Source organism: Ostrinia furnacalis, unplaced genomic scaffold, assembly GCF_004193835.3.
Source record: "Ostrinia furnacalis isolate ACB-3 unplaced genomic scaffold, ASM419383v2 OfSCF1226, whole genome shotgun sequence".
Classification (NCBI taxonomy): Eukaryota; Metazoa; Arthropoda; class Insecta; order Lepidoptera; family Crambidae; genus Ostrinia; species Ostrinia furnacalis.
The window spans coordinates 531330-553685 of record NW_021131465.1 but is presented as its reverse complement, the minus strand read 5'-3'; the positions used below and the strand labels follow the sequence as shown (position 1 = coordinate 553685).

The following is a 22356-nucleotide window of genomic DNA, read 5'->3' as shown; positions in this document are numbered from 1 at the left end:
GAAATCATCAATGCCATTTCATTCACGTCTACACTGAAAATAATAATCCGTTTTGTTCTGTATTTTCTTCAAACGTAGGTACGCTGTACGAAATTGTTGCTTACTGGCCGTACCCATCGCCGAAACTTTTACCCATTGGTGGCACTTCGAATGACCGCAGTGTCAAAATATATGCATAATAAAATAAAAAAATCAATGTTCTTAGTAATCTAAACAATTGGATGAAATATATTGTATAGCCGCGTATGTTTAGCTTGATGTAATGTTAATACCTTGAACAGTTGGACTTCGTACATAATGAAATCCTGCACTTACCAAGTACCTACCTAAACATCATGTAAAAATCCCTTTTCGAATCGGCCAAGAATTCTTTTACATTCATTATTCTCACAACTGTTTCTTTTATAGTAGGTTTATTTTTAGTTTAAAACTTAAAAGTACTTGCTTCAGGATAAAATATGTATTATAAAAGCTTGAACATTTTATGATCCATTAACATACATAGATATATTTTTACGTATTATTCCAAAGTGAGTAGTACTGTTCACTTTGAGTGGGTATCTTAGTTATGGTGGTATGTATAGTATCCGTGAAATGTTTTGGGGCGTCCACATTCATGTATGGCTTGATTTTTGCAGTGAGCTTTTTCTAGTCCATACCATAGTGATATAGAAAAACATTTTATGATATTGAGTCTTCCCACTTGTTTTACATAAAATATATTTCGCGGAGCAGTCTTTGCGCCTTTAGTGACAGATTGTATTTGATTAACTAAGTTACCCCGTAAGATTACCAAAATGTCATTCGTACTAAAGAAAGTTAGATAGCTGTTACATAAATAAAATTAAATATGTTACCTTGACGTCCCTTATGTATTACATATTTTAAGTACCCCAAAATAATTATAAGTCGACGGAACACAATAAAGCAACGATAAAGCACCTTACTATCATTAAGAATTCTAAAGCAATTTGTTAGTTTGTACCGTAGACGTGCCTATTTTACTATAATGTATAGTTATTGATTTTATAAATATTAGGATTGAAAAGATGCAATATATAGATTTACCCTATCCTTTCGTTTTATTTACAAACATTTTTCATCGATTACATAATATACCTAGTTATTGTATTTTTAAAGTTACATACCCAATGCACTACCTACATGCTCCCGTGATTCCTTGATCTAATGATTATAAGTTTAGAGTCAACTCAAGTGATCTGTCCAAGACTTGATTCCCAGGATAAATTATGTGGCATTTTCTTTAGTTTCCTCCAGTTACGTTAAGACACGACAAACATACATTCTATTGTATGCGGTATAAAGAAACTAGGTAACATTGCAACATAGGAGAATATGGTTTTATGTTACTTATGTAAGGAATAATAAAAAGACACTTGAATTTCAATCCACATGTTGTATTGTTCATTTTCAATTCTAGCGATATAAAACTTTATACCCGTATATCAAAACAAAATAACAATGGAAATTATGAAAATGTATAATCCGACAGGCCATTCATGGTAACACTCGTATGCACTTGTTTCAATAAAGATATCACTTCAATCAAGCTTGCATTCTCTTGATTCAACTTAAGTAGATTAATTTTATAATGCCAATGTTTTTTTGTTCAGTTTAGCAAATCAAATGGCGTTCATAATACAGGATCATTTTTGTGATTTAAGTAATGATTACCGAAACACCCACGTCGCATGTTGCCACTGCACACCTGCACAAAACGGGCGAGTTTCTCAAAGCGCAGACTGTGGTTGATATTCACAAGATATAAGCTAGAAAATAACTTTAATAAACAGTACATACAATATACACAACTATAGAATAACTCGTATCCGTAGTCATTACAATTAAAATCTTTTTACAGTAAAGCTAACGTTCGAATCGAACTCGATAACATTTATTGTGATGCAGAGTCGTGTCAAGAGATCATCATCGGTGGATCGGCTCGGCGCGTCTTCCGAGTCTTAAAACAAGTTTATAAATAATAAAATAAAATCGGGCAATCATACGGAGGCCTTCAATCTGTTTTCGTATTTATTGATCTTTGACACATTTCTGATATAATCATACATTACTATCACATGACGAGCCTCACAGCGACAGATAGGTCTTCTGGACCGTGAGGTTGAGGGGCAGGTCGTCGTCGGAGTCGGAGTCGCGCGCCACGCGGCTGGCGCCCGGCGCCGCGGGGCTGCCCGGCGCGCCCCCGCTCGGGCTCGAGCTCGCCTCGCCGTTCTTTTTTGTAGTATTATACATAACATTAACAACGCTCCTCAGTCTTTTGCTCTCGCGGCTCGGCCGGCGGCGCTTCCTGCTCTCGCTCGCCCTCCGCTTGCGGCCGCCGGCGCCGCTGCCGCTCGGGCCGGGCTCCGGCGCGGCGGGCTCCTCCGTGGGGGCCGGCGCCGGCTCGGTCCTCCTCGCGGCCTTCGCTCCCTTCCCCGAGTTGGGTTTGCGTTTCCCGGCCTTGTCCTTCTCCGGCCTCGCCGCCTGCCGGTCCCGGCGCGGTCGCGACTTGCGCGACTTGCTCCTCCTCTCGGCGCTCGAGGGATCGACGTCTCGTTTCCGTTTTAATCTTTTACTCCGCGGCGCCCTCCTCTTCCGGTCCTCCTCGCTGGACGAGGAGGGGGTGTCGGTGTCGATGAACAGGGACGGCGAGGAGGAGGCGGAGGACACGCACGACGCGTACGACGAGCTCGAGCTGGAGCTGGAGCTGTCGCGCGGCGACGACGCGGGTTCGGGCTCGGACGCGGGCGCGGGCGGCGCGGCGGGCTCGGGCGTGCTGCGGCAGGTGTCGGAGGTGGTGGCGGAGCCGGAGCGCGGGCGGCGGCGGCGGCGCGGCGGCGGCGTGTAGCTGCTGTCGTCGCTGTCGGAGTCCGGCGGCGCGTCCATGGCGTGCCGCTTCAGTATGAGCTTGACGAGCGGCGCCTGGCGCGCCTCCTGCGCCTCGGACGTCTGCGGCTGCGGCTCCGCGGGCGCGTCCTGCACGATGACGTCGCTGTCGGAGCCGAGCAGGTCGACGACCTCGGGCGTGCGGTCCTGCGGCGGCTTGATGTACCCGACGACCATCACCTCGTCGTCGTCGTCGGTGTCCGACTGCGATATCGTCTCGATGGGGATGACGTTGTTGGCGGCGGGCTGGGGAATGTAGTTCTGCGGGTACACCGGCGCGGGCGGGCGGGACGGGCCCGGCGGCGGGTCGGCGGGCCCCGAGCTGGACACCATCACGATGTCCGAGTCGACGCTGGCCTCCGACTCGGAGCTCGATATCACCTCGTTGACCATCGTGGATATCCTGGTGTCCGTCGTGTACTGGACGTTGCGGTCGTAGCCGGTCATGTCGTACGGAGTCGAAGCGAAGCAGTAGAGTTCGTGAAGGAAGTGCTCGGTCCGGTCGCGGAAGTAGACCTGCATGGCCTCCCTGAACTCGGTCGAGTTGACGTGGTACTGGGGCAGGAGCTCCAGAATCCGTGCGATCACGTAGGATATATGGCCGATGTTTTCGTTCAGGAGATAGTGGAGTTCCCTGTTGAGCCACGGCACCAAGCGGTGCATCTGCGAGTCGTTGTACCTAAAGACAAAGAGCGAGCGGTGGTGAGGTGCGCTTCGGAGACGTATCACGTGCGCAGTGTGAGGGTAGTTAATAAATCTTTGGACAATTTTACACAGCGCCAGCTAGCCCCAAATTAAGCAACTCAATCTTTGGACAATTTTACACAGCGCCAGCTAGCCCCAAAGTAAGCAACTCAATGCTTGTGTTATGGGTGCTAGCTTAACGGAAATACTACTTATATACTTTTTTTTTTAATTTAATACATACATATTATACATATTTCCACCCAGACCCGTCACAGAAATTAAAATTCATCATTTCAATTTCTGCCCGGCCGGGAATCGAACCCGGGACCTCTCGGCATAGTAGTCCGTTCTGAACCACTACACCAAACGGCCGACTAGCAATGATATTATATAAAAACAAAAGCAGATATGTTATAAGCGCTCGCGCTGTGAATACTCAAATACGTCCCAATTGGGACGTCTTGTGTTTAGTCTTCGTGTGGCCTGCGTCGTGCGCAATCGCGTGCGTACCACACCGTAAGTTCCTGTGTTCTCACCAAAATAAATAAAAAATGCCATCGTGTGTGTTTCGAAAGTGTACCAATTATGACTCTAAAGTAAACAAAATACAAGGGATCTCTTACCACATGTGATTATGCAAAATTATTTAGTATTTATATTTTCAATTATTTATGCAAACAATCAAGACGCCATGCGCCATGTTCAAGTTAAGAAAGAGAAAGCGATCTTGTTTTGACGTTAGAGCGATAAGGATGCGTGCGCTGCGGACATAGATTAGTTAGTGCAGAATCGTTAAAACTATAGCTATCTCTTTCATTTGCGTGTTATTTCGTATCTTTTGTTTCACTTATCAGTTACATTTGTCAATGTGTGCAATTTGGAATAGCTCGGCACGGATTCAAATCGTAATTTCTATGAACGTAACATATCTATAGTTCTTTAATATCATTGCCGACTAGCCAGTAGTTGGCAGTTACCTGTAGAACTCGGGCGAGCAGTCGCGGAAGCGGCCGGTGAAGTCGGGCAGCGGGCGCGCCCAGAGGTTGTGGCGGTAGACGGTGCGGCGGAAGGCGGCGGGCGAGCGGCGGCGGCGCGCGGGCAGCGTGCGGGGCGCGGGCGGCGGGAACACGTCCGCCATGATGGGGTAGTGCTGCAGCAGCAGCTGCTGGATCGCGATCGTCTCGCGCCGCGGCAGCGTGAGCGTCGTCCTGCCCGAAGACAAACATGAGTGTCATTTATCTACACCGGTCATCACCAAAATCGACCCTCCCGTGACAAGCACTTTCAAACGTATGCATCCCCACTTCCCACCAATATTGGCACGATTTAAAAGCCTCGTTCTACTACTTTATTTCATTAAAGGAAAGGTTTTTACCCCAAAAATGTGTCTGTAGAAGAATCCAGAGTCACTTCTTCAAAAAATAGGTAGTTACACTTGAGCCAACTTTTATGGCTATAAAACTGTTAAGTTAGGATTAATCGCTATCCATCTGTTAAAGAGGAGACGTGAGATCATTATTTGGTTTTAAAACTATAAAAATTGGTCTAATTGATCCCAGAGGTGAGCCCAAAGTGAGGTCTTTTTTTAAGTCACATTTATTGTATATCGCGTATCTTAATCGTTTATTAAGAAATCAAATGTGTTTTTCTTTAAGGATATTTATTATTGGGCTTTCAAATAACACCAATATTGTTGGGGCACCATGATTGTGTCAGTAGAAACGAGTTTTCCTGTAAAACGTAGTTGGGCCGATTTTTGTGATGACCAGTATATTTAGAAACTCAACAGCTGTTTTACAATTTTTATGTGCCTCCTGCGCCTCGGAGGTCTGTGGCTGCGGCTCAATTAATCGATCGATTACAATTTTTGTGTTAGTTTGAGGAGCATTAAAGAGTTTCTTAGCTGCTTAACACTTTCCTGGACAGTGAACTGCTATTATAGCCGTCATAACAATTAAACTTCTATTGTGTCTGGGTTACTGTCCAGAAAAGTGTTAAATAAGTTTGTACATATTACATTTATCAGGTAATGACCATTTACGCTATGTCTATGCAATTTGACTTTTGAACCCAGTTAAGCCCTACCTTGGTTGGTGGCTAATAATGGTCAATAATAAGGTCCTATTCGGCTAGGATGCGTGAAATGGTAAAATGTTAATGACTCATCATTCGATCCGCAATAAAGTAATTCTTATTCCATGTATCCAAAATCAAATTTATCCTCCGCCTACATTTAGCGTCCTTGGCCTACAGGACTAGCAAGCAGTGCAAGAAACGGGTACACAGGTATACATTAAAATTCAACTATGTATTTAGAACATACTCATTTCTAAGCTAAAGAATACATATAAATAAGATTTTTAATTCACATTAGATTTAAAAAATAAATAAAGTTGAGTACCTGTATCTAAATCTTCGAGTGCTTGCAGTGAGACTTTCAAAGTCGAGTCTTTCAAGCGCCTCTTCAGTTTGACGCTGTTCCACCATGTACTCTTCATACTGATGGTTGGAACGTACATTGTGTATAATAGACCTGAAGTTTTGTTTGCAAAGTGGACACTCAGCCTTTACCTGTAAAATGTAATTGTAATGTAATTACTTAATAATTCTAAAATATTGTAATTGTGGCTGATCACAGCTTGAACATCAGACTACAAGGGCCAGAGTGGCCAAAAGACAAATCAACTGGATTGTAAATCCCTTAGGATGTCACCTGACAGCCATGTCACATTGGCTCTCTATTATGGACGAGGAAAATGCAAGGAGGTGCAGTTTGATTGGGTTGTATAATGAAACTCTTGAAAATAGTACACACAAGTGTATAATTATTGTAAGTTAAAACTTAAATGCAAAATGTTTTGTAATTACTTTCGCCACATTGGTTCTAATTATTTTGTTGCTCATGACAATCTAAAAATTAAAATACATGCTTTACATTTGTAATTATTTAACCAGATATTAGGTATTCCCATTCATAATCTTCTGAGAAATACAACTAAGCAAGGTTGTCACTGGCAAAAAGTATGATATATCCTCTTGGCTATGTATCAAGTGAGGAATGGTATTTTCAAGTGATTTCAAAGTATTGATTTTAAGTTATGGACGCCTACAATATGGATTGCCCTATCACATTGAAAATTATTAATTTAGTAGGCGAAACAAAATGAATGAATTTTGTCCTTACCCTGCTCCATGTTAAAAGGCATTTAAAGCAGAATTGATGAAGACAGGAATCTGTGAATGATTTATTTCTGCAAGTGCCCAGACAAATGGCACAGTTGGGGGGCGGGGAGCCTCTGCCACTTTCATGCCGTGGACTGCTGTCATCACTCTTAACACTTGCACTGCTGGGATTTGCTCCAGAGCTGTCATCTTGCATTGGAGTTGATACTGTTTCCATGTTTGATATCTATAATTAATGAAAAGTAAATTTTATTAATGCTTGCAATTGCTTTATGAGAATCTTTGTTTCTGAAAAACATTCATTGCTATTTGTATAAAAAAAAACGTTGAAAAGTACGTCACTATAGAAGAGCCTATAGATCAATACAAGATTTTTAGACGAAGTACGTAGAATGTTTTCAGTGGGACAGCTGACTTTTATGCGTGGGAATTAATCAATAGATTAATGGGATGAACGTCAATATATCTGAAAACCTGAACTTACCTTAGCTCCGAAGATGCGGGATAAAATGATATCAATCAAGGCATAGCTATTTTTTTATTGTCAATGTGCGTGATCTTGACAGATTTCCCTAGAACCTGTGACGTGATGAGTGTAACCGTAAAAATGTTTTAGCTATTCACATGCAATTGATAATACAACTAGACGGGCGAAGTAACACCATTGTAACCAAATGATACTATAAGTTACCAGAACCAAATTGATAAAAATGCGAGAATTGAAAAAGAATAATCCACCGAACAAACAACCAAACACATTAATGGTTACAGAGTAGGTAACGTCCAACAAAAAACATTGATCAGCAGCTGCTGTCACTGAGAAAAACTATTTAAAAAATATTGGCTTTTTAATTTTGTTTATGGATATAACGGCATTGGACGGACTCCATTTATGACATACCTAGTGTTGTGCTTATGAGGATTTTTTTTGTAAATCCATCTGGAGCAACCATCAGAGCCCCGATTACGGTAACTTTTAACGTTTACAATCCAGACACGCTTCTCGATTCTGCGATACGATTGGTCGTTCAACAGCGTACGTCAGCTGTTTCGACCAATCGTATCGCAGCGTTGATGAAGCGTGTCCGGATTGTAGACGTTAAAAGTTACCGTATAGTTCCAAAATACTGAACTGTCCTATGCATGACATTGACAGTGGGGCGCCACCGTCAATACCGGATCGCTAGCTAGCTCCGATTTTTGCCATGTTGGAAACCATATAGTTGAACGATGGTAGCGCCCCCCTGTCATTGAGTTTGGCGGGACAGTTCAGCGTGGGTCATCTATAATCGGGGCTCTGACTTTCAACGTGCCTGTTGATAAGTATGGTTAAACTTTATGGTCTGTCTATAATTTCTAGTCTTTGTTTTTTACGAGCAAAACAAACGAGATTGCGTTTCCACAAACTATAGAAAAAAAAGCCAATTTGTGCTCTGTGGTCCATTCATTTGACAGTGACAGCCAAACTGCCAAAGTGACAATAAAAAAACAGAATTGTCGAATTTGTAAAAAATTAAGTTGGTGTTATCTAACCAGTATTTTCAGCATGGGCTTGTTAAAAAAGGTAAATCATATACCTAAGTAAATGTTAATACACTATAACTACAAAATTACACAATCATAGAATGTACAATTTGTTAGTAACTAGCATAGCCCTTTGGATTTGGCTAATAAAAATATGCTGCAAATTAATCTTTGTAAAATTCAACGTTATTGTATTTTTTAGACAACAGGTCTCACGGGTTTGGCAGTGGCAGCTAACCCACATCACACTCTAGGTGCACTTTATGGCAAGATATTAAGAACTATTCAAAAAATGCCTGAGGCCTCAGTCTACCGCAAATACACTGAGCAAATAGTTCGCGAACGAGCTGCGATTCTGCAACAAGTAAGTGATTATTAGACTTAATTATTCCTCTTGTAATTTACTGCCTAAGTGTAAATTGAACCAATTTCATTATCTGTTGCTTGAAGTTATATCATTTCTCAATTTTATTGAGCCAATAATGTGATGTTTATTTCAGACCAAGGATGTGTATGAAATTGAACAAAAAATTAACTGTGGACAAGCTGAAGAATTAATCATCCAAGCTGAAAATGAATTGAACTTAGCTCGCAAAATGTTAAATTGGAAACCCTGGGAACCTTTGGTTGCAAAGCCCCCCAAAGGACAGTGGGACTGGCCTCCAGCACAGCCTTGAATTAATTGTAGTCTGTCAGTACCTACATTCAAAATATTGTTTACTTAATTCAATAACACTATTATTATTTAAAAACATTTATTTGTAGTTGAAATAAAAATCTTGAACTCATAATAACATTTTTATTATTTTCTGATAAGACTGCTTTTGTCCAATTAATTAAATTGACATCAATGCATTTATCATAATAAGTGCCTAGGTACTAGATTGTTGAATAATAAAGTTGTTATTCAAATAAAAAAATAATGCTTAATTTTGCTAATAATGTATGTACATATGCCAAAGTTGGAGCTTTTTACATTTCATTATGAATTGATCTTTCAATTTAAAAAAATAAAATACCAGAATAATAAGAAGTGTTTTTTTTTTAAATAAATACCTACAGATTACAATACTATTTAATAATCTAGTATTTATGTGTAGAAAAAATAATATACTTGCAGAATGCAAATAAAGAAATCTTGCAATTTAAATTATGTCATGGTCATCAAAACAGCACAATGTCATTTGAAGTAATAAATGCAATTCTGATTTTTTGTTCATAAACATAGTTTAACTTTTTAATAATAAAAAATATAGGTACAAGTCTGTCTGTAACCATTTTACTAGTCTTTGGCTCATATCTGCAGTAAGTACAAAATCTATTACTATTATGGTTACTACGTTTTTAGAGTGGAAATAGATTCAGTATTAGCATGGAAGGTCCATGAGTATTAGCATATATTTACTGTGTTGGAATGTGTATATTATATGTGGTATGTTCATAGATTAACATTGATAAGTATATAGCAGACCAAAATGGATATATTATTTTTATGTACTTTCATTATCTTACATCAGTTTTTACTAAATCTAATAATATTGAAAGTGAGTATTGATTTGAAATAATGGTTATTGTATTGTATCTCAATTCTTGGGAGTAAAATATAGTAAGTATAAAATAATGTCTCCATTAAGCAATTGAATGTCAACACTATTTGGCACATTGTATCTGGTTGTAAATTATTCACTAATCACTTAACACATCATAAATATATGAGTAACCAATTTATAAATTTCATCTCACAATGTAACATTTTATCACTGATAACATGTTTTAGATATTGCAAATACAAGCAATGATTTGTAAAAGAGTTTTGCATGTTACAAAATGATAATGGTAACTCATTTGTACAACAAAACTACAATACAAAGTTTGTGTTACACACCGTCTTTATCAGCAATAATTGTATAAACTTATGTTCTATATTGTGAATTTGTTAAAAGTATGGTGTTTTATATTTAAACTATTTTAACATACAAATTAAATTCCTAAAGTTAAAAAAATAAATAACAATATAAAATCACTTGTATAATACTTATAAATGGGGGATTTACTAAGAAAGGCAAATAAATCCCATATTATAACAATATCAATTTGCTGCTTAATTATATTATATTTAATTCTGTCATACATGAAAGATTTCATAAAAAGTAAGCTTATAAATACTGATAGTATAGCTATTTGCCTTGAATTGTAAATCCACCATATAATTGTCCCATCAGCTCTGAACCTAAAGTTTATAATTCCTGTTTTAATATTGTTATGTAGAGGTAACACCTTTTCTTGCTACTAATAAGTTAAGGACTGGGTGTTTTTTAATATAACTAACTGCTTTTTTGTGTGTTACCATGGTGAAGTCATATCCATTGCATTGTAGAATTTTGTCATGCATTCTCAACCCAGACTTAGCAGCAGGACTTCCCTCATGGACTTCAGTCACATAAATACCCTGGCAAAAAGGAAACAAATTTAGATTTTTAGCATACACTTCAGCTGCTTTTATAAAATTGGTAAGTATGTACTTATTTGTTAAATAAACCATGTTTCAAGTTAAATACTTACGTTATCAGTATATCCCTGGGGGCTTTTACGAAAATCTTGGTCAATACCACCGCCGATTTTAAATCCACATTTCATAACTTCTCGACCTTCTGCATCAACCCCTGCCTCTTTTTGGAGGGTTATTGGTATCTGTCGAATTAACACGTAGGCATGAGAAAAAAATGCTGGAGAAAGAAAATACCTACTAAGGGAGTGGTCTACAAACTTACACTAAGGCACTCCATCGCCGTTCCCGCCTGGTGCTGAAAAGCCATTTTCGCCATGATGAATAGATTTGTATGGTACAACTTCTGGAATATAATATAAAGCCACGTATTTTCAATTTAATAATCCTTTTAGCACAGTTCCAAACAATGCACAACAATCTTTCACGAATAAGATTGACCATAGAGAAAATGGTGAGTTTTTTTATGACGTATGGCGATTATAGAGACGCTTACTCAATATATCATCGACTATCGATGAAACCGATTTAGTTGTCCAACAACACTGACCGCTCTAGCTATGACATTATGACAAGAGGGCGCTTTTATAACATGAAGCGAAAGATTTTTTTATCAATATTAAGTTCCGATTTTTGCCACGTTGGACAACACTGGAAGGAGGGCGCTACTATCAATAGGGTTACTGGCGTCTTAATACGCTTCAGACGCTCCAGAATCATTTGATCTATCCTAGGTAAACTTTTATGCAAACATTTTTTTAAGTCAGAATTTTCCAGCTGTGAAAAACTAAAAAAAAAGTACGTTCCGTTCCAGTCCGGAACCAAAAAAAAAACAAAGTTGTCAATGTCATTCGTGTGTGTCATTCTGACATTAAATAATAATTACATCGTAAAAAAATTCGTATTTTAATTCCGTAATTTAATCGACTTTTTAAGCCATAAAATGTTTGTAAACAATTCATTATCAAATTAAATAATTACGTTTTTATAATGATATATTAAGATTTAATTTTTCTTCCAGATGTCCGGGGAATCTAGGCATGTATGGCGAATAGTATTCAGAAATTTTATTAACTCATTAAGACCTAGGCAAATCACAGGAAATAGCATGGGTAAAAGATTTTTTACTATAAAGTTTTCTCACAGACTACATTCAAATATTTTAGGTAAGAAAAAATTGAAAAAACTTGAATTTCTGGAACTGAATGATCATTTCATATTTTTTAGGTAAAGATTATTTAGGAAATGCATACTTTGAAATTCCTGCTGATCCCCAAAGAGGTAAAAGGAAACCGACTCGTTGGTATGATCCACCAAAGGGCCAAGATTTTCAGGATCCCATCCCAGCTGAATGGGAATCTTGGCTGAGATATAGGAGGCATGTATTATTAATATTCCTAAAAATTTAAATATCCCTTAAACTGCGGAATATAAAAACTGTCAATCTGAGGCAACATAATATGTCTGGCTACGCAGTCGAGGGTATATAGCAATTGAGAATATACAATAATACCTATATTTTGTTTATTAAAAATGCATTATTTTCATAGATCTGAACCTCCAACAGAAGAAGAAATAGCAAAGAATGTAGCAATAGCTGAACTTAAGAAAATCAATGCCTCAAAGATTGAAGAAAAGCGCTTGGCAGAGGGAGGCTCCTTGCCCACTCCAGTGGAACGCGGAGCGCAGTCATTTCCCACATACCCAGAATATCACACTGGTCATCCAGAGATTCACCCTAAAAATAAAGGCGACTAAGATAATATGAACACTGACCTCATTGTAATTAGTAAATGAAAGAAGTATTTCATTTGACCTCATTAACATTAGTTTGAGTTCTGTAGATAGGTACTTATAGATGAAATTATAAATGTTCATATTTTAAATTTCATTACTTTTTGGTTTGCTTTTTAGACTGATATCTGATACTAAGACAGTTATGCAATTGATTTGGTCACAATAATAAAAGTAAAGGTTTTAAAACCCCTAAAACATTATAATAATGAGAGATGTAACTGAACTATTGTGGCCTTTTTAAGAGTCCTAATCCCAGTAACATTGAGTTAATTATTTATTTGTACAAATGTAGTAGATAAATTATATTGTATTTGATGAAGCATGTCTACCATGTCTGTGCTGTGATAGTGTACTTAGTGAGTGAATATCAAATAATTATTTTTCATGATGTTATAAGAATTGTTTTATTTACTCACCACTGTGTTTAAATGATGAGAATATAAGACTTAATCATCACCTGTAAGACTTATGCCCTTATTCAACAAAACTTATCATAATTAAATCAACATAATTTGTCTGCAAGTCATAAAACATTGAAGGCAAATAGGCAGGTGGTAGTACTTGCCTGCATTTTTATTTTATTATACTAGCTGTGCCCGCGACTTCGTAGGCGTGAAAATGTTTTGACTTTTAATTAACTATTAACTAATATTTACTGTTTGCAAAATTTTTCTTTACTGCTCCGCCCCTATAGGCGGCAAAAATTTTTTTTTAATTCGGACCAATAGTTCCGGATATTAGCGCGTCCAAGCAAACGAACTCTTCAGCTTTGGGTATATTCTTAAACTAGCTTTCCGCCCGCGGCTTCGCCTGCGTGTAATTTTGTCTGTCACAGAAAAACTTTATCGCGCGCGTCCCTGTTTCAAAAATCGGGAAAAAACTATCTTATGTCCATTCTCGGGACTCAAACTCTATGACAAATTTCATCAAAATCAGTTCAGCGGTTTAGGCATGAAAGCAAGACAGACAGACAGTTACTTTCGCATTTATAATATTAGTATAGATATCTATACAAGATTGACAAGATTTCCCGAGGCAACTCATTAAGTAGTTACCTACTTTTAATTAATAATAATAATATTAAACCTGATATTGTGGTGGTTGACCGATCCCAACGTCGGGCAGTGCTCGTTGACATCACCATCCCGCATGACGAAAACCTCGTGAAGGCCGAGAAGGAAAAACAAAGCAAATACCTTGACTAGGCCCACGAGGTGACCGCCATGTGGGATGTTGACTCGACGATCATTGTCACGATAGTTGTCTCGGCAAACGGGCTAATAGCGAAGAGCTTCGACCAACATCTAAAGAAGCTCTCGCTAGATGGTTGGCTCAAGGGTCAGATTCAAAAGGCGGTGATCCTCAGCACGGCACGCATTGTTCCTAGGTTCCTCAGTCTGTGACCCTAACCACCGGTAGCTTGGGCCCTGCCCCGCTGCCAGCGGGTTAACTATTTTTAAGATTTTTGTTTTTATAATGTATTTTTATTTTTTGATTTTTACATTGTAAAGAGAAAAAATTAAAAATAAGAAAGAAAAATGAATAAAGAAATAATAATAAATAAACTTTATTTCTAAAATTGTTACACAATTTGAGTTTAACAGCGGCTCCTGCACTAGGCTCTCGCGGCCTGTATGACCTGTATCGCAGCAGCCAGTGAGTGATTAATAATTTACTTTCAATAATTATAGGTAAGTAGGTACTGTGAAAAAGCTCCGGTTCTATTATGATACAATAAAGTTTGAAGGTTTTAATAAAATTGTATTATTATTTTTTATTATAAACTAATTTAAATCAATTTCCCCGATGAAGCTGCGATTTCGCATCTACGCTGATCTTAGTAGATCCNCTGCGACAGATCCATCAATCGTTAATTTTCAGTAGTTAATCTAATTTAAAAAAACTTCAAGGTTTGCCCTTGAGGAGCCTTTACATTATCTCATAATCTTTTTGCCCTACTAAGTAGGTAGATAGTGCTCTTCGAGACAAACATTTTGATTACCTAGTTAAATAGTAGAAGAAGTGCGTCACAAGCACAGATATGGATAGATGCAGCATGTGTCAAAAATTGTATGAAGCCGAGCGTGCCACTTTTTAAACGTCATTAGTGTCATTTTAGCGAATTTTAGTGATTGCCGCAACGTAAAAGTAATCGTATCATCGTATTGCATAAAAAAATAAGAACGCGCCTTTAAAGTAACTTTTAACTGTTAAGATGGCTAAGTCATATAACCTATTGCGCACGTACCATTTCCTTTGATGAGGTCCGTGAACATACCCGATAGGCGATAGCGTGTATCCGAACGTTTGCGTAACGAACTTCATCATTTCAGCCATAGGACGTCCACTGCTGAACATAGGCCTCCCCCAATGCTTTCCATGTTGATCGATTGGTAGCGGCCTGCGTCCAGCGCTTCCTTGCTACCTTTACGATGTCGTCGGTCCACCTTGTAGGTGGGTGGTGGTGGTCCCACGCTGCGTTTTCGCGAACTGGTCAATGTCAAATTGACAACGTAAATGTTATCGCCGTCAAACGATATTTTGGTCTGCTTTATTTATCGACAGAATCGTTTTCAACTAGATGTTGTTATTTCTTTTGAAAAGTTGAAATCTTATACAAATTAGGTATGGAAAGTGGTAGTGATAACGAAAGTGCGTCAAATTCTATTGCGCCGCTAACGCCGATTAAAAAACGAAAAATAACAAATAGACTCCAAGTAAAATAAACCGGAGTGGGAAAGAGAGTATGACTGGATAACTGAAGATCCCCAAAATATACAGTGTGAGTCACGATAAAAAAAAAAAAAAGTGCACATATGAAAATATGTGAAACTAGACCTATTATTTTTCGAGAAAAAAGAGGTCAAAAATTTTTTGAGATTTTTTTTAAATTTTTTATAGAATTTTTTTTCTTCCAATTACTTCTCGTAAAGAAAACGTAATAACCTTTAAACTAAGAGGTATATCCTGATAAAATAAAAACAATAATAATGCTAAATAACAGGCGATACTAATAAAATACAAAAAAATTCTGCTTTTAAATTCGTGTTTTTTGGTTATTTGATCAACTTCTCCAAAAAATGCCCCTATAACAGGTGGTTTTTATTGGNAGATAATATTTTTTTAAATAGCAAATCATCCTATTTTATTTTAACAATATATTGTGTATTTACTGTGTACTATTGTATTTTATATGGTATGTATACTCATAATATTTTATTATCTACACTAATGTCATTGGTTAAAACTTTCGAAAATAATTGTAATATTTATTATATACGTTCTTTACATAATGTGACTGATATTTTTTTTTTTTTACATACTTTCTTTCAAATTAATGTGTCATTACTTAGTTTCTTATTTTTAAATTATATTCACGGAAATTGTATCAATATTAAAAAACATTGCAAACCTTGTAATTTATGGCATAAAAATTAAAAAACACGTTTGCATAATATATTTTTGGAAACATGAATTGTATAACATTTGAAATTTTAATAAATGTGTAATCCGTCACTTATTAATTAATAAAATTATATCAATGTATACGAAATAAAATCAGTATAAAATGTATAAACATAATAAATAAAAATGTGGATAGAACTTTACTAATTTTTAGCAAATTTTTTTTACCATTGTTTTTTAACTTACTTTATACTTATTAATTTTATTTCCTTTTCAAAGGGGGAAGTAATGTGCCGTATACACACATAAGTTTTCTATATATTAACTTCTATTTAAATAAGTTGTCATGTAAATTGAGTCAGTGTAATACAATTGATCGGAGCAATAAACATCGTTCAAACCACAAGTATCGTGTCGTCTCTCATTAATTACACTCACCCCGCGCATACTCGCGCACATGGTTTTTAACTTATCAGTATAAAAGGTCCAAGACTCAATGTGATTACTTGATGTGGAAACATTTTCCCGGATCCCTTTCTTTACGTCATTTAAAGATGATGGACCATTTGTACAATCAAATAGTTTATCTAACTGTTCAATCACAAATGCTGTATCATTGCAATCAGAAACTTCTTTCCATGCCATCATTTTTAAAATAGCTGCCACGGTATTACTCAGAGCATGCGCAGCATACTTCACCCTCATCTTAGTTTTGAATGTTGGATTTACAATGGTACTCTTCAGTTTTTTAAAATTTAAAAAATTTCTGTTGTGTTCTTCTGCAACTACCAAATGCCTCCATTGTGCAATTTTTCCATCGAAAGACATATTTCCACTTTTAAAGAAATTGTTTCGTAATGATTTGAACAAGTGAGGGATGTCATAGATTATAAAAATTTTGTCATTATTTACAGAGAAAAAGTTGCTATCTATGCCTTGTCCACAGTTTCTTTTTAACATGTTAAGAGCTCCTATATTTGTAGATCCCTGATCACAAACTGTTGTTAGAACCATAAATCCGATTTCTTTTAATTTTTTGATGATGTCCGATATAATTTTTGCCAGTTTTGCTGTTGATATTGTGCCTTCCACAAAATAGTGCGCAATATATTGTTTGTATTTATGTTTAGCACCCTGTATCATAAACACTAACGCATGGTCTGCAATTTTCTTTTCTCGTCCCATGTTCTCGCCCTCTCCATAATCCACGTAGCCATCCACTTTATCAGCAATTTCGTTATAAATTATCCGTTTCTTTAACGCCATCTCGTCAAATATTAACGAGCAATATTTATTTTCCTTTGGCATACTTGATGCTTTTGCCTCTAACATATCAATTATATTTTTATTTATACCAGGCTCCATTGGTATATTTTTTATAAACTAATTTTATTAAGAATTTTTATAGTATTGAGAATAAAACACCTTGGAAATTGGTGTTTTGGCAAGAAAAATTAAGTAAGTAATTAAGCGTAACATTAAAAACGAACACATAAAACAATCATTTGGTATGGAAATCTAAAAACAGTTTCTTGCATTTTTGCCCATCACAAAGCAAAGGCGCGTTTGAAACTTTATGCAGAACACCACTGTCTTTTTTTGACAATACCTGCAACGTTATAAGAGAAGCTAAAGCTAATATTTATATTAGAGAGAGATCACATCATTATCATTTCGATAGAGGGTGCAGGTGAATAGTTTGAGTTAGTAGAGGCACATTTATCAAGCATTTCAAAATCGGTATCAGATTTCTCACTTGCGTCTGAGGAAGCGGGTTCTAGGGACTAAAGCCAATATTCTTGAAGCACGCGCATGCCTCAGACAAATGAAAAACAAAAAAAAACACAAGAAAACACCCATAACCGCAAAACAACCTAAATTTGACTATGTCCGCCACAGCGGACAAAGTTGTTTTATGAATATCAGTGAGTAATTGACAATGTCCGCTGTGCCGGACAAAGAGATCAAGCGAGTAAAAAAACACCAAAACATGTATAAAATGTTATGAATTTCAGCTAAACATTATCATACACGTATTATTGTTAAACGAATTGCAAAAACAATGAGCTTTTAACAGCAAAACACTGAAAAAAAAAATAATTTACCTTATCGAAAACAGATGACTGTCTCTTCGCTGACATTTTGTTCGCGACTGACAGATACTTATTTGCGAACGTCAAAGTTCACTTTCTACAAACTTTTTCAGAGGTTATAAAACAATAATATTGTAGAATAAAATAAAAATAACATTTACAACACCCCCTACTTGGTTTCTAAAGTTAGTGTCCGCCCTACCGGACAAATTCAAATTAAGGGTTAACACTAGCTGACCCGGCGAACTTCGTACCGCCTTAGCGTAGAGATTTTCTTAATATTTTTTTCCGTAAGAACCATCCTTGGACTTCCACAAACATTTAAAAAAAAGAATTATCGAAATCGGTTCAGCCGTTCACACGTGATGCCGTGACAACGCGAAACGGGTTTCATTTTTATATATATAGATATTTGTAGGCAAAGCAATTTTCTACAAATTATTATGACTGTACAATTTTTTTGTACGACGCATAGTTTCCGAGACATGCACGCGGGCTACCGTAGCACAGGGGCCACGCTGCGCGGGCCCCCTGTGCTACGGTTGCCGCATGCCCCGCAACCCAGGCCGTGGGGGGCCCGCGCAGGCTGGGGCCCGGCTGGCAAATGCCACCCTGACTGTATGGCCAGTCCGACGCTGATCTACTCTAATCCATATCTGTGGTCACAAGTCACAACTAACTGTCACCACCACTCGCCATCACAGTAGGCTGCGAAAAATATCTACTGTTTACGTTATTGATTCAGGAGGAGTTAGTACAGTACTTAGGTACTTAGTTGTTGATATTGACACAGACATGACGAGTGCACCGCGCATCACTTCACTCGAAATCGTTAACGTTTAACTTTCATCAAGTATGACCGTCATTGCACCAATTCTCTTGGGTTTCTTTAACAAGGTTAATCCACACAGTACCTACATAAACCCAAAAACGTCCGCCCGACACGGGAATCGAACCCGGGCTCTTCTTTCGTTCAATGTGATTGTAACATTACAATAATGTTTGACTGCCCCTGAAACATACTTAAGTAAGTTTATTTCAGTAACATCACACCTTGACTTGGACGAATTATTCGTCCGTCCAAGCACTTTGAAAAACAATCATAATCGAAAATAACCTTCTGGCGCTGTACGAGCACGATCGTACATCCTGCTGCACCGTCAGCATCGACCGCCGGGCGACTCATGAACCCTGAACGTGCACCGTCGGCACTCTACACCGACGGCACACTAGCAAATACCTACTTATAATTGTGTATACTAAGTAAATCATGTATAAATAGCAATAAGGCCTCAGCCTCGAACTTAGCGGGCAACGCAGACCCGTTCTCGAAACAAGCGGGCAGCTCGCGCGGCGCTTTAGCGGCGAAGTGTTGTGTTCGGGGTTGTGTTGTCGAGATATTTGTTTTTATTCGCAAACGAAATGTCTGAACAACGGCGACAATTTTATTTCGATTCAAATTTATTCCTAACGCTCGATTTATTGTGGGCCAAAGAAGGAGTGCGCTGCCCGCTCCCTCGCCGCTGCCCGCTCGTTGCCCGCTGCCGCGCCGCTGTTTTCGAGAACCGGTCTATTTGATTTTACGCATAAGATCCTGCCGCTCCCGCGCCGCCGCCGCCGCCCCGCTGCCCGCTAAGTTAGAGGCTGAGGCCTAAGAAACAGCAATAAAACAGATAACAACCGTCCCGTCGTTGTGTCTCATTTCCCCCCGCTGTGGCCAAGACACCCTTACTTAGCCGTCGCTATGATCAGTCCGGTGAGTCTGCCGGGCTGGCAGCGGGTCCCCGCCGCCTACCTGCCCTTATTATGTCTAAGTATCTATTGTTAGGCAGGGCTAGGGCTCTAGGGACTTAGTGTCTTCGGGAATAGGGACTCTAGGCTCACTAGGGAGTTAGTTCCCTTCCTGACCACATATCCCGGGCACGGGAGCGGTGCCTTACAACCACTGCCTCCCACCCGTACAGGCGCTTTATCCCAACTAATATTAGGTATAAATGCGAAAGTAACTCTGTCTGTCTGTCTGTCTGTCTGTCTGTTACGCTTTCCCGCTTAAACCTCGCAACCGATTTTGATGAAATTTGGCATAGAGATAGTTTGAGTCCCGGGAAAGAACATAGGATAGTTTTTATCCCGGTTTTTGAAACAGGGACGCGCGCGATAAAGTTTTTCTGTGACAGACAAAATTCCACGCGGGCGAAGCCACGGGCGGAAAGCTAGTAGTACCTAATTCTGTGCAAGGAAAAAAAGACTTAGGGGAGGAATTTCATCCCATTCATACCGTATTGATACTGCACAAAACAGGCTTTTATTATTATATTTTGGGGCGGTTCTGGCCATCATTAATTCGGGCCCAGTGGGTACTTATACTTAAATTACTATCTTGTCCTCTATTAGGTTCAAGATCTATTGTCTTTGCAGACTACCTCGACGACCATTCAATATTTGTAAAAGGATTTTATTAAACGATAATGGCTGCTGTTGACTATTTAGACATAGTTGATTAGTAGGTAGGTATATTTTTATAAGTAACCGCAATAAAATGACACGTGAAAGATTACTAACACTATGTACCTACCTACCTATTTACTTTTATATTTTTTCTCAAACAAAGTCAATTTGATGCATTCATAGGGGATTATTAATTTATGAGTATGAAATTATAGTTAAGCACTTTTCGCTTGAAATATACGTCTGACAATTGCTTCTCTGATAACAGTAAGTAACCATTAAAATATTAAGATAACGCGGGTTGGTTAGTGTTGTCAATCTTGACTGTTTTAAAATAGTAGTAACAACCTAATTTACTTAGTTAAAAATTAATTAGGTAGGTAATTAATTAGTAGGATACCTACTTACTAATATTCTTATAATTTGCTATTCGGAACGAAGACGAATCCAAAAAAATTAAGATAATTAAAATGGGTTCAGCATTTCGGACCATTTCCCCTAAATTAATTAAAATTTCGGAAAATCTAAATGCTGGCTCTTTCCTTGCACAAAGGCTTAGTATTGCCATTCGGCGAGGAAATGCAGCCAGCATTCTCGCCTCTTTGCCTCACGGACACACTTTTATTTTTGAGTAAAATAAGTTTAAGTATATTTTTATTTTGTGTAGAGTTAAGTTTGCCTTAGTTTTTAAAAAATCTGTTTATTGTAAATAAAGTTCAGCCATTTTTGAGTTTTAAACCTCAGTTTTAATTTAGGTTCCTATAGGTACTTAAATAAGAATCTTGAAATAATTTTGAAATAAATAAGTCTAGGTAAGTCTAAGTGCTAACAAACAACTGATGACACCAGATCTACCCTTGATACGACAACTTAAAAATAAGTTCATAACATGGTCAATAATAACTCACAATAATCTGTGTTTTTGTATGGCGATAAATATGCTGACGTTCATCAGTTTAAATATGCGCAATTCCTGAAAGTACCGCGCCAACATGACCGGTCAGCCTCCTGGAAAAGGAAAGCTCTCATGCCAAATTGAGATAAGAATAGTAGATTTTATACTACGTATAACCGTAATGCCTTTTCTTCTCAAACCAATCAAAATAAACTCACGTCATTAAAGCCTAATATCAAACAATACGAGTGAGATGATGGTATTATGATGTAATACAATCGAAGATGCGTGGAATATTTTTCATCGATCACTGTTGGTATAGAATGTAGACCAACTAATACTTCTGTCGCCCGTCAGTCGACGGCTATTTTTGGACGCAGAAACACTCCTCCCGAGTTGACCGAACCATTTCGCGTATCGTGTGTGACATTGAACTTTTTAAAACACGTAAGCTTGAACAATGTCGCTTGGAATTTATACATTTTTATTTTATTTATGTAGCACTTACTCGTAATGTTTGACTTGTAGGCGCCTATAGTATGTGGACCGTTTGAATGGGAAGAATGTTAATTTCAAAAAATCTATGTTATATTGGTATCTACCCACGTCTATAATTTATCATCATAAAATATTCCTTAAAATCTTCAATAATTTGCGATTATGTTACTTGCGTATTTGTTGAAGACTTTTTACTTCATCCTAACACGACGGAAATAATTAGATGTCCAGAGGTAGGTAGGCTAACATTTATATTTAACGACTACGAGATAACATTGTAAAAACAATAAACTTATTTATAATTGAATCTATATTAAAGATTTATTAGACACTTTATGCGTTCACTGCCCGAACCATTGGCAGTTAATTAATTAAATGGCATCTTTCCATTCATGCTGTATCTAATCAGGGTT

At 37.8% G+C, this 22356-nt stretch overlaps 4 protein-coding genes across 4 annotated transcripts; 2 read left to right on the top strand and 2 right to left on the bottom strand.

Moving 5' to 3' along the window:
- Positions 1 to 1397: 1397 nt before the first annotated feature.
- Topors (Topoisomerase I-interacting protein) lies at positions 1398 to 7610 on the bottom strand. The gene is made up of 5 exons (XM_028303269.1): positions 7262 to 7610; positions 6779 to 7003; positions 5996 to 6165; positions 4572 to 4802; positions 1398 to 3586 (listed from the first exon to the last, which is right to left on the bottom strand). Exons 2-5 carry the CDS (start codon positions 6992 to 6994, stop codon positions 2110 to 2112), a joined length of 2094 nt encoding a protein of 697 aa, XP_028159070.1. The 5' UTR covers positions 6995 to 7003; positions 7262 to 7610; the 3' UTR covers positions 1398 to 2109.
- A 609-nt stretch (positions 7611 to 8219) lies between these two features.
- ND-13B (NADH dehydrogenase (ubiquinone) subunit ND-13B) lies at positions 8220 to 9753 on the top strand. The gene is made up of 3 exons (XM_028303277.1): positions 8220 to 8341; positions 8504 to 8665; positions 8802 to 9753. Exons 1-3 carry the CDS (start codon positions 8324 to 8326, stop codon positions 8976 to 8978), a joined length of 357 nt encoding a protein of 118 aa, XP_028159078.1. The 5' UTR covers positions 8220 to 8323; the 3' UTR covers positions 8979 to 9753.
- Positions 9590 to 11261, bottom strand: LOC114351926 (uncharacterized protein C45G9.7). Its single transcript, XM_028303276.1, has 3 exons — positions 11073 to 11261; positions 10864 to 10992; positions 9590 to 10750 (listed from the first exon to the last, which is right to left on the bottom strand). Exons 1-3 carry the CDS (start codon positions 11124 to 11126, stop codon positions 10562 to 10564), a joined length of 372 nt encoding a protein of 123 aa, XP_028159077.1. The 5' UTR covers positions 11127 to 11261; the 3' UTR covers positions 9590 to 10561.
- Positions 11262 to 11635: 374 nt separating this feature from the next.
- On the top strand, positions 11636 to 12883 carry LOC114351918 (NADH dehydrogenase [ubiquinone] 1 alpha subcomplex assembly factor 2). Its single transcript, XM_028303263.1, has 4 exons — positions 11636 to 11752; positions 11829 to 11919; positions 12035 to 12185; positions 12358 to 12883. The coding sequence occupies exons 2-4, from the start codon at positions 11829 to 11831 to the stop codon at positions 12563 to 12565; spliced, it is 450 nt and encodes a 149-aa protein (XP_028159064.1). The 5' UTR covers positions 11636 to 11752; the 3' UTR covers positions 12566 to 12883.
- Positions 12884 to 22356: the final 9473 nt, after the last annotated feature.

Bases quoted from the DNA above. Each gene is read 5' to 3' on its own strand.
- ND-13B (XM_028303277.1), top strand. The intron at 8,666-8,801 runs GTAAGTGATTAT...TGTTTATTTCAG, and splicing joins GAGCTGCGATTCTGCAACAA to ACCAAGGATGTGTATGAAAT.
- LOC114351926 (XM_028303276.1), bottom strand. From the start codon at position 11,126: ATGGCGAAAATGGCTTTTCAGCACCAGGCGGGAACGGCGATGGAGTGC. The intron at 10,993-11,072 runs GTAAGTTTGTAG...TTAATTCGACAG, and splicing joins CGGCGATGGAGTGCCTTAGT to ATACCAATAACCCTCCAAAA. The intron at 10,751-10,863 runs GTAAGTATTTAA...CCTTTTTGCCAG, and splicing joins CCCAGGGATATACTGATAAC to GGTATTTATGTGACTGAAGT.
- LOC114351918 (XM_028303263.1), top strand. From the start codon at position 11,829: ATGTCCGGGGAATCTAGGCATGTATGGCGAATAGTATTCAGAAATTTT. The intron at 11,920-12,034 runs GTAAAAGATTTT...CATATTTTTTAG, and splicing joins AATCACAGGAAATAGCATGG to GTAAAGATTATTTAGGAAAT. The intron at 12,186-12,357 runs GCATGTATTATT...TTATTTTCATAG, and splicing joins TCTTGGCTGAGATATAGGAG to ATCTGAACCTCCAACAGAAG.
- Topors (XM_028303269.1), bottom strand. From the start codon at position 6,994: ATGGAAACAGTATCAACTCCAATGCAAGATGACAGCTCTGGAGCAAAT. The intron at 6,166-6,778 runs GTAAGGACAAAA...TACATTTTACAG, and splicing joins GCCTTTTAACATGGAGCAGG to GTAAAGGCTGAGTGTCCACT. The intron at 4,803-5,995 runs GTACTCAACTTT...GTCTTCGGGCAG, and splicing joins ACTCGAAGATTTAGATACAG to GACGACGCTCACGCTGCCGC.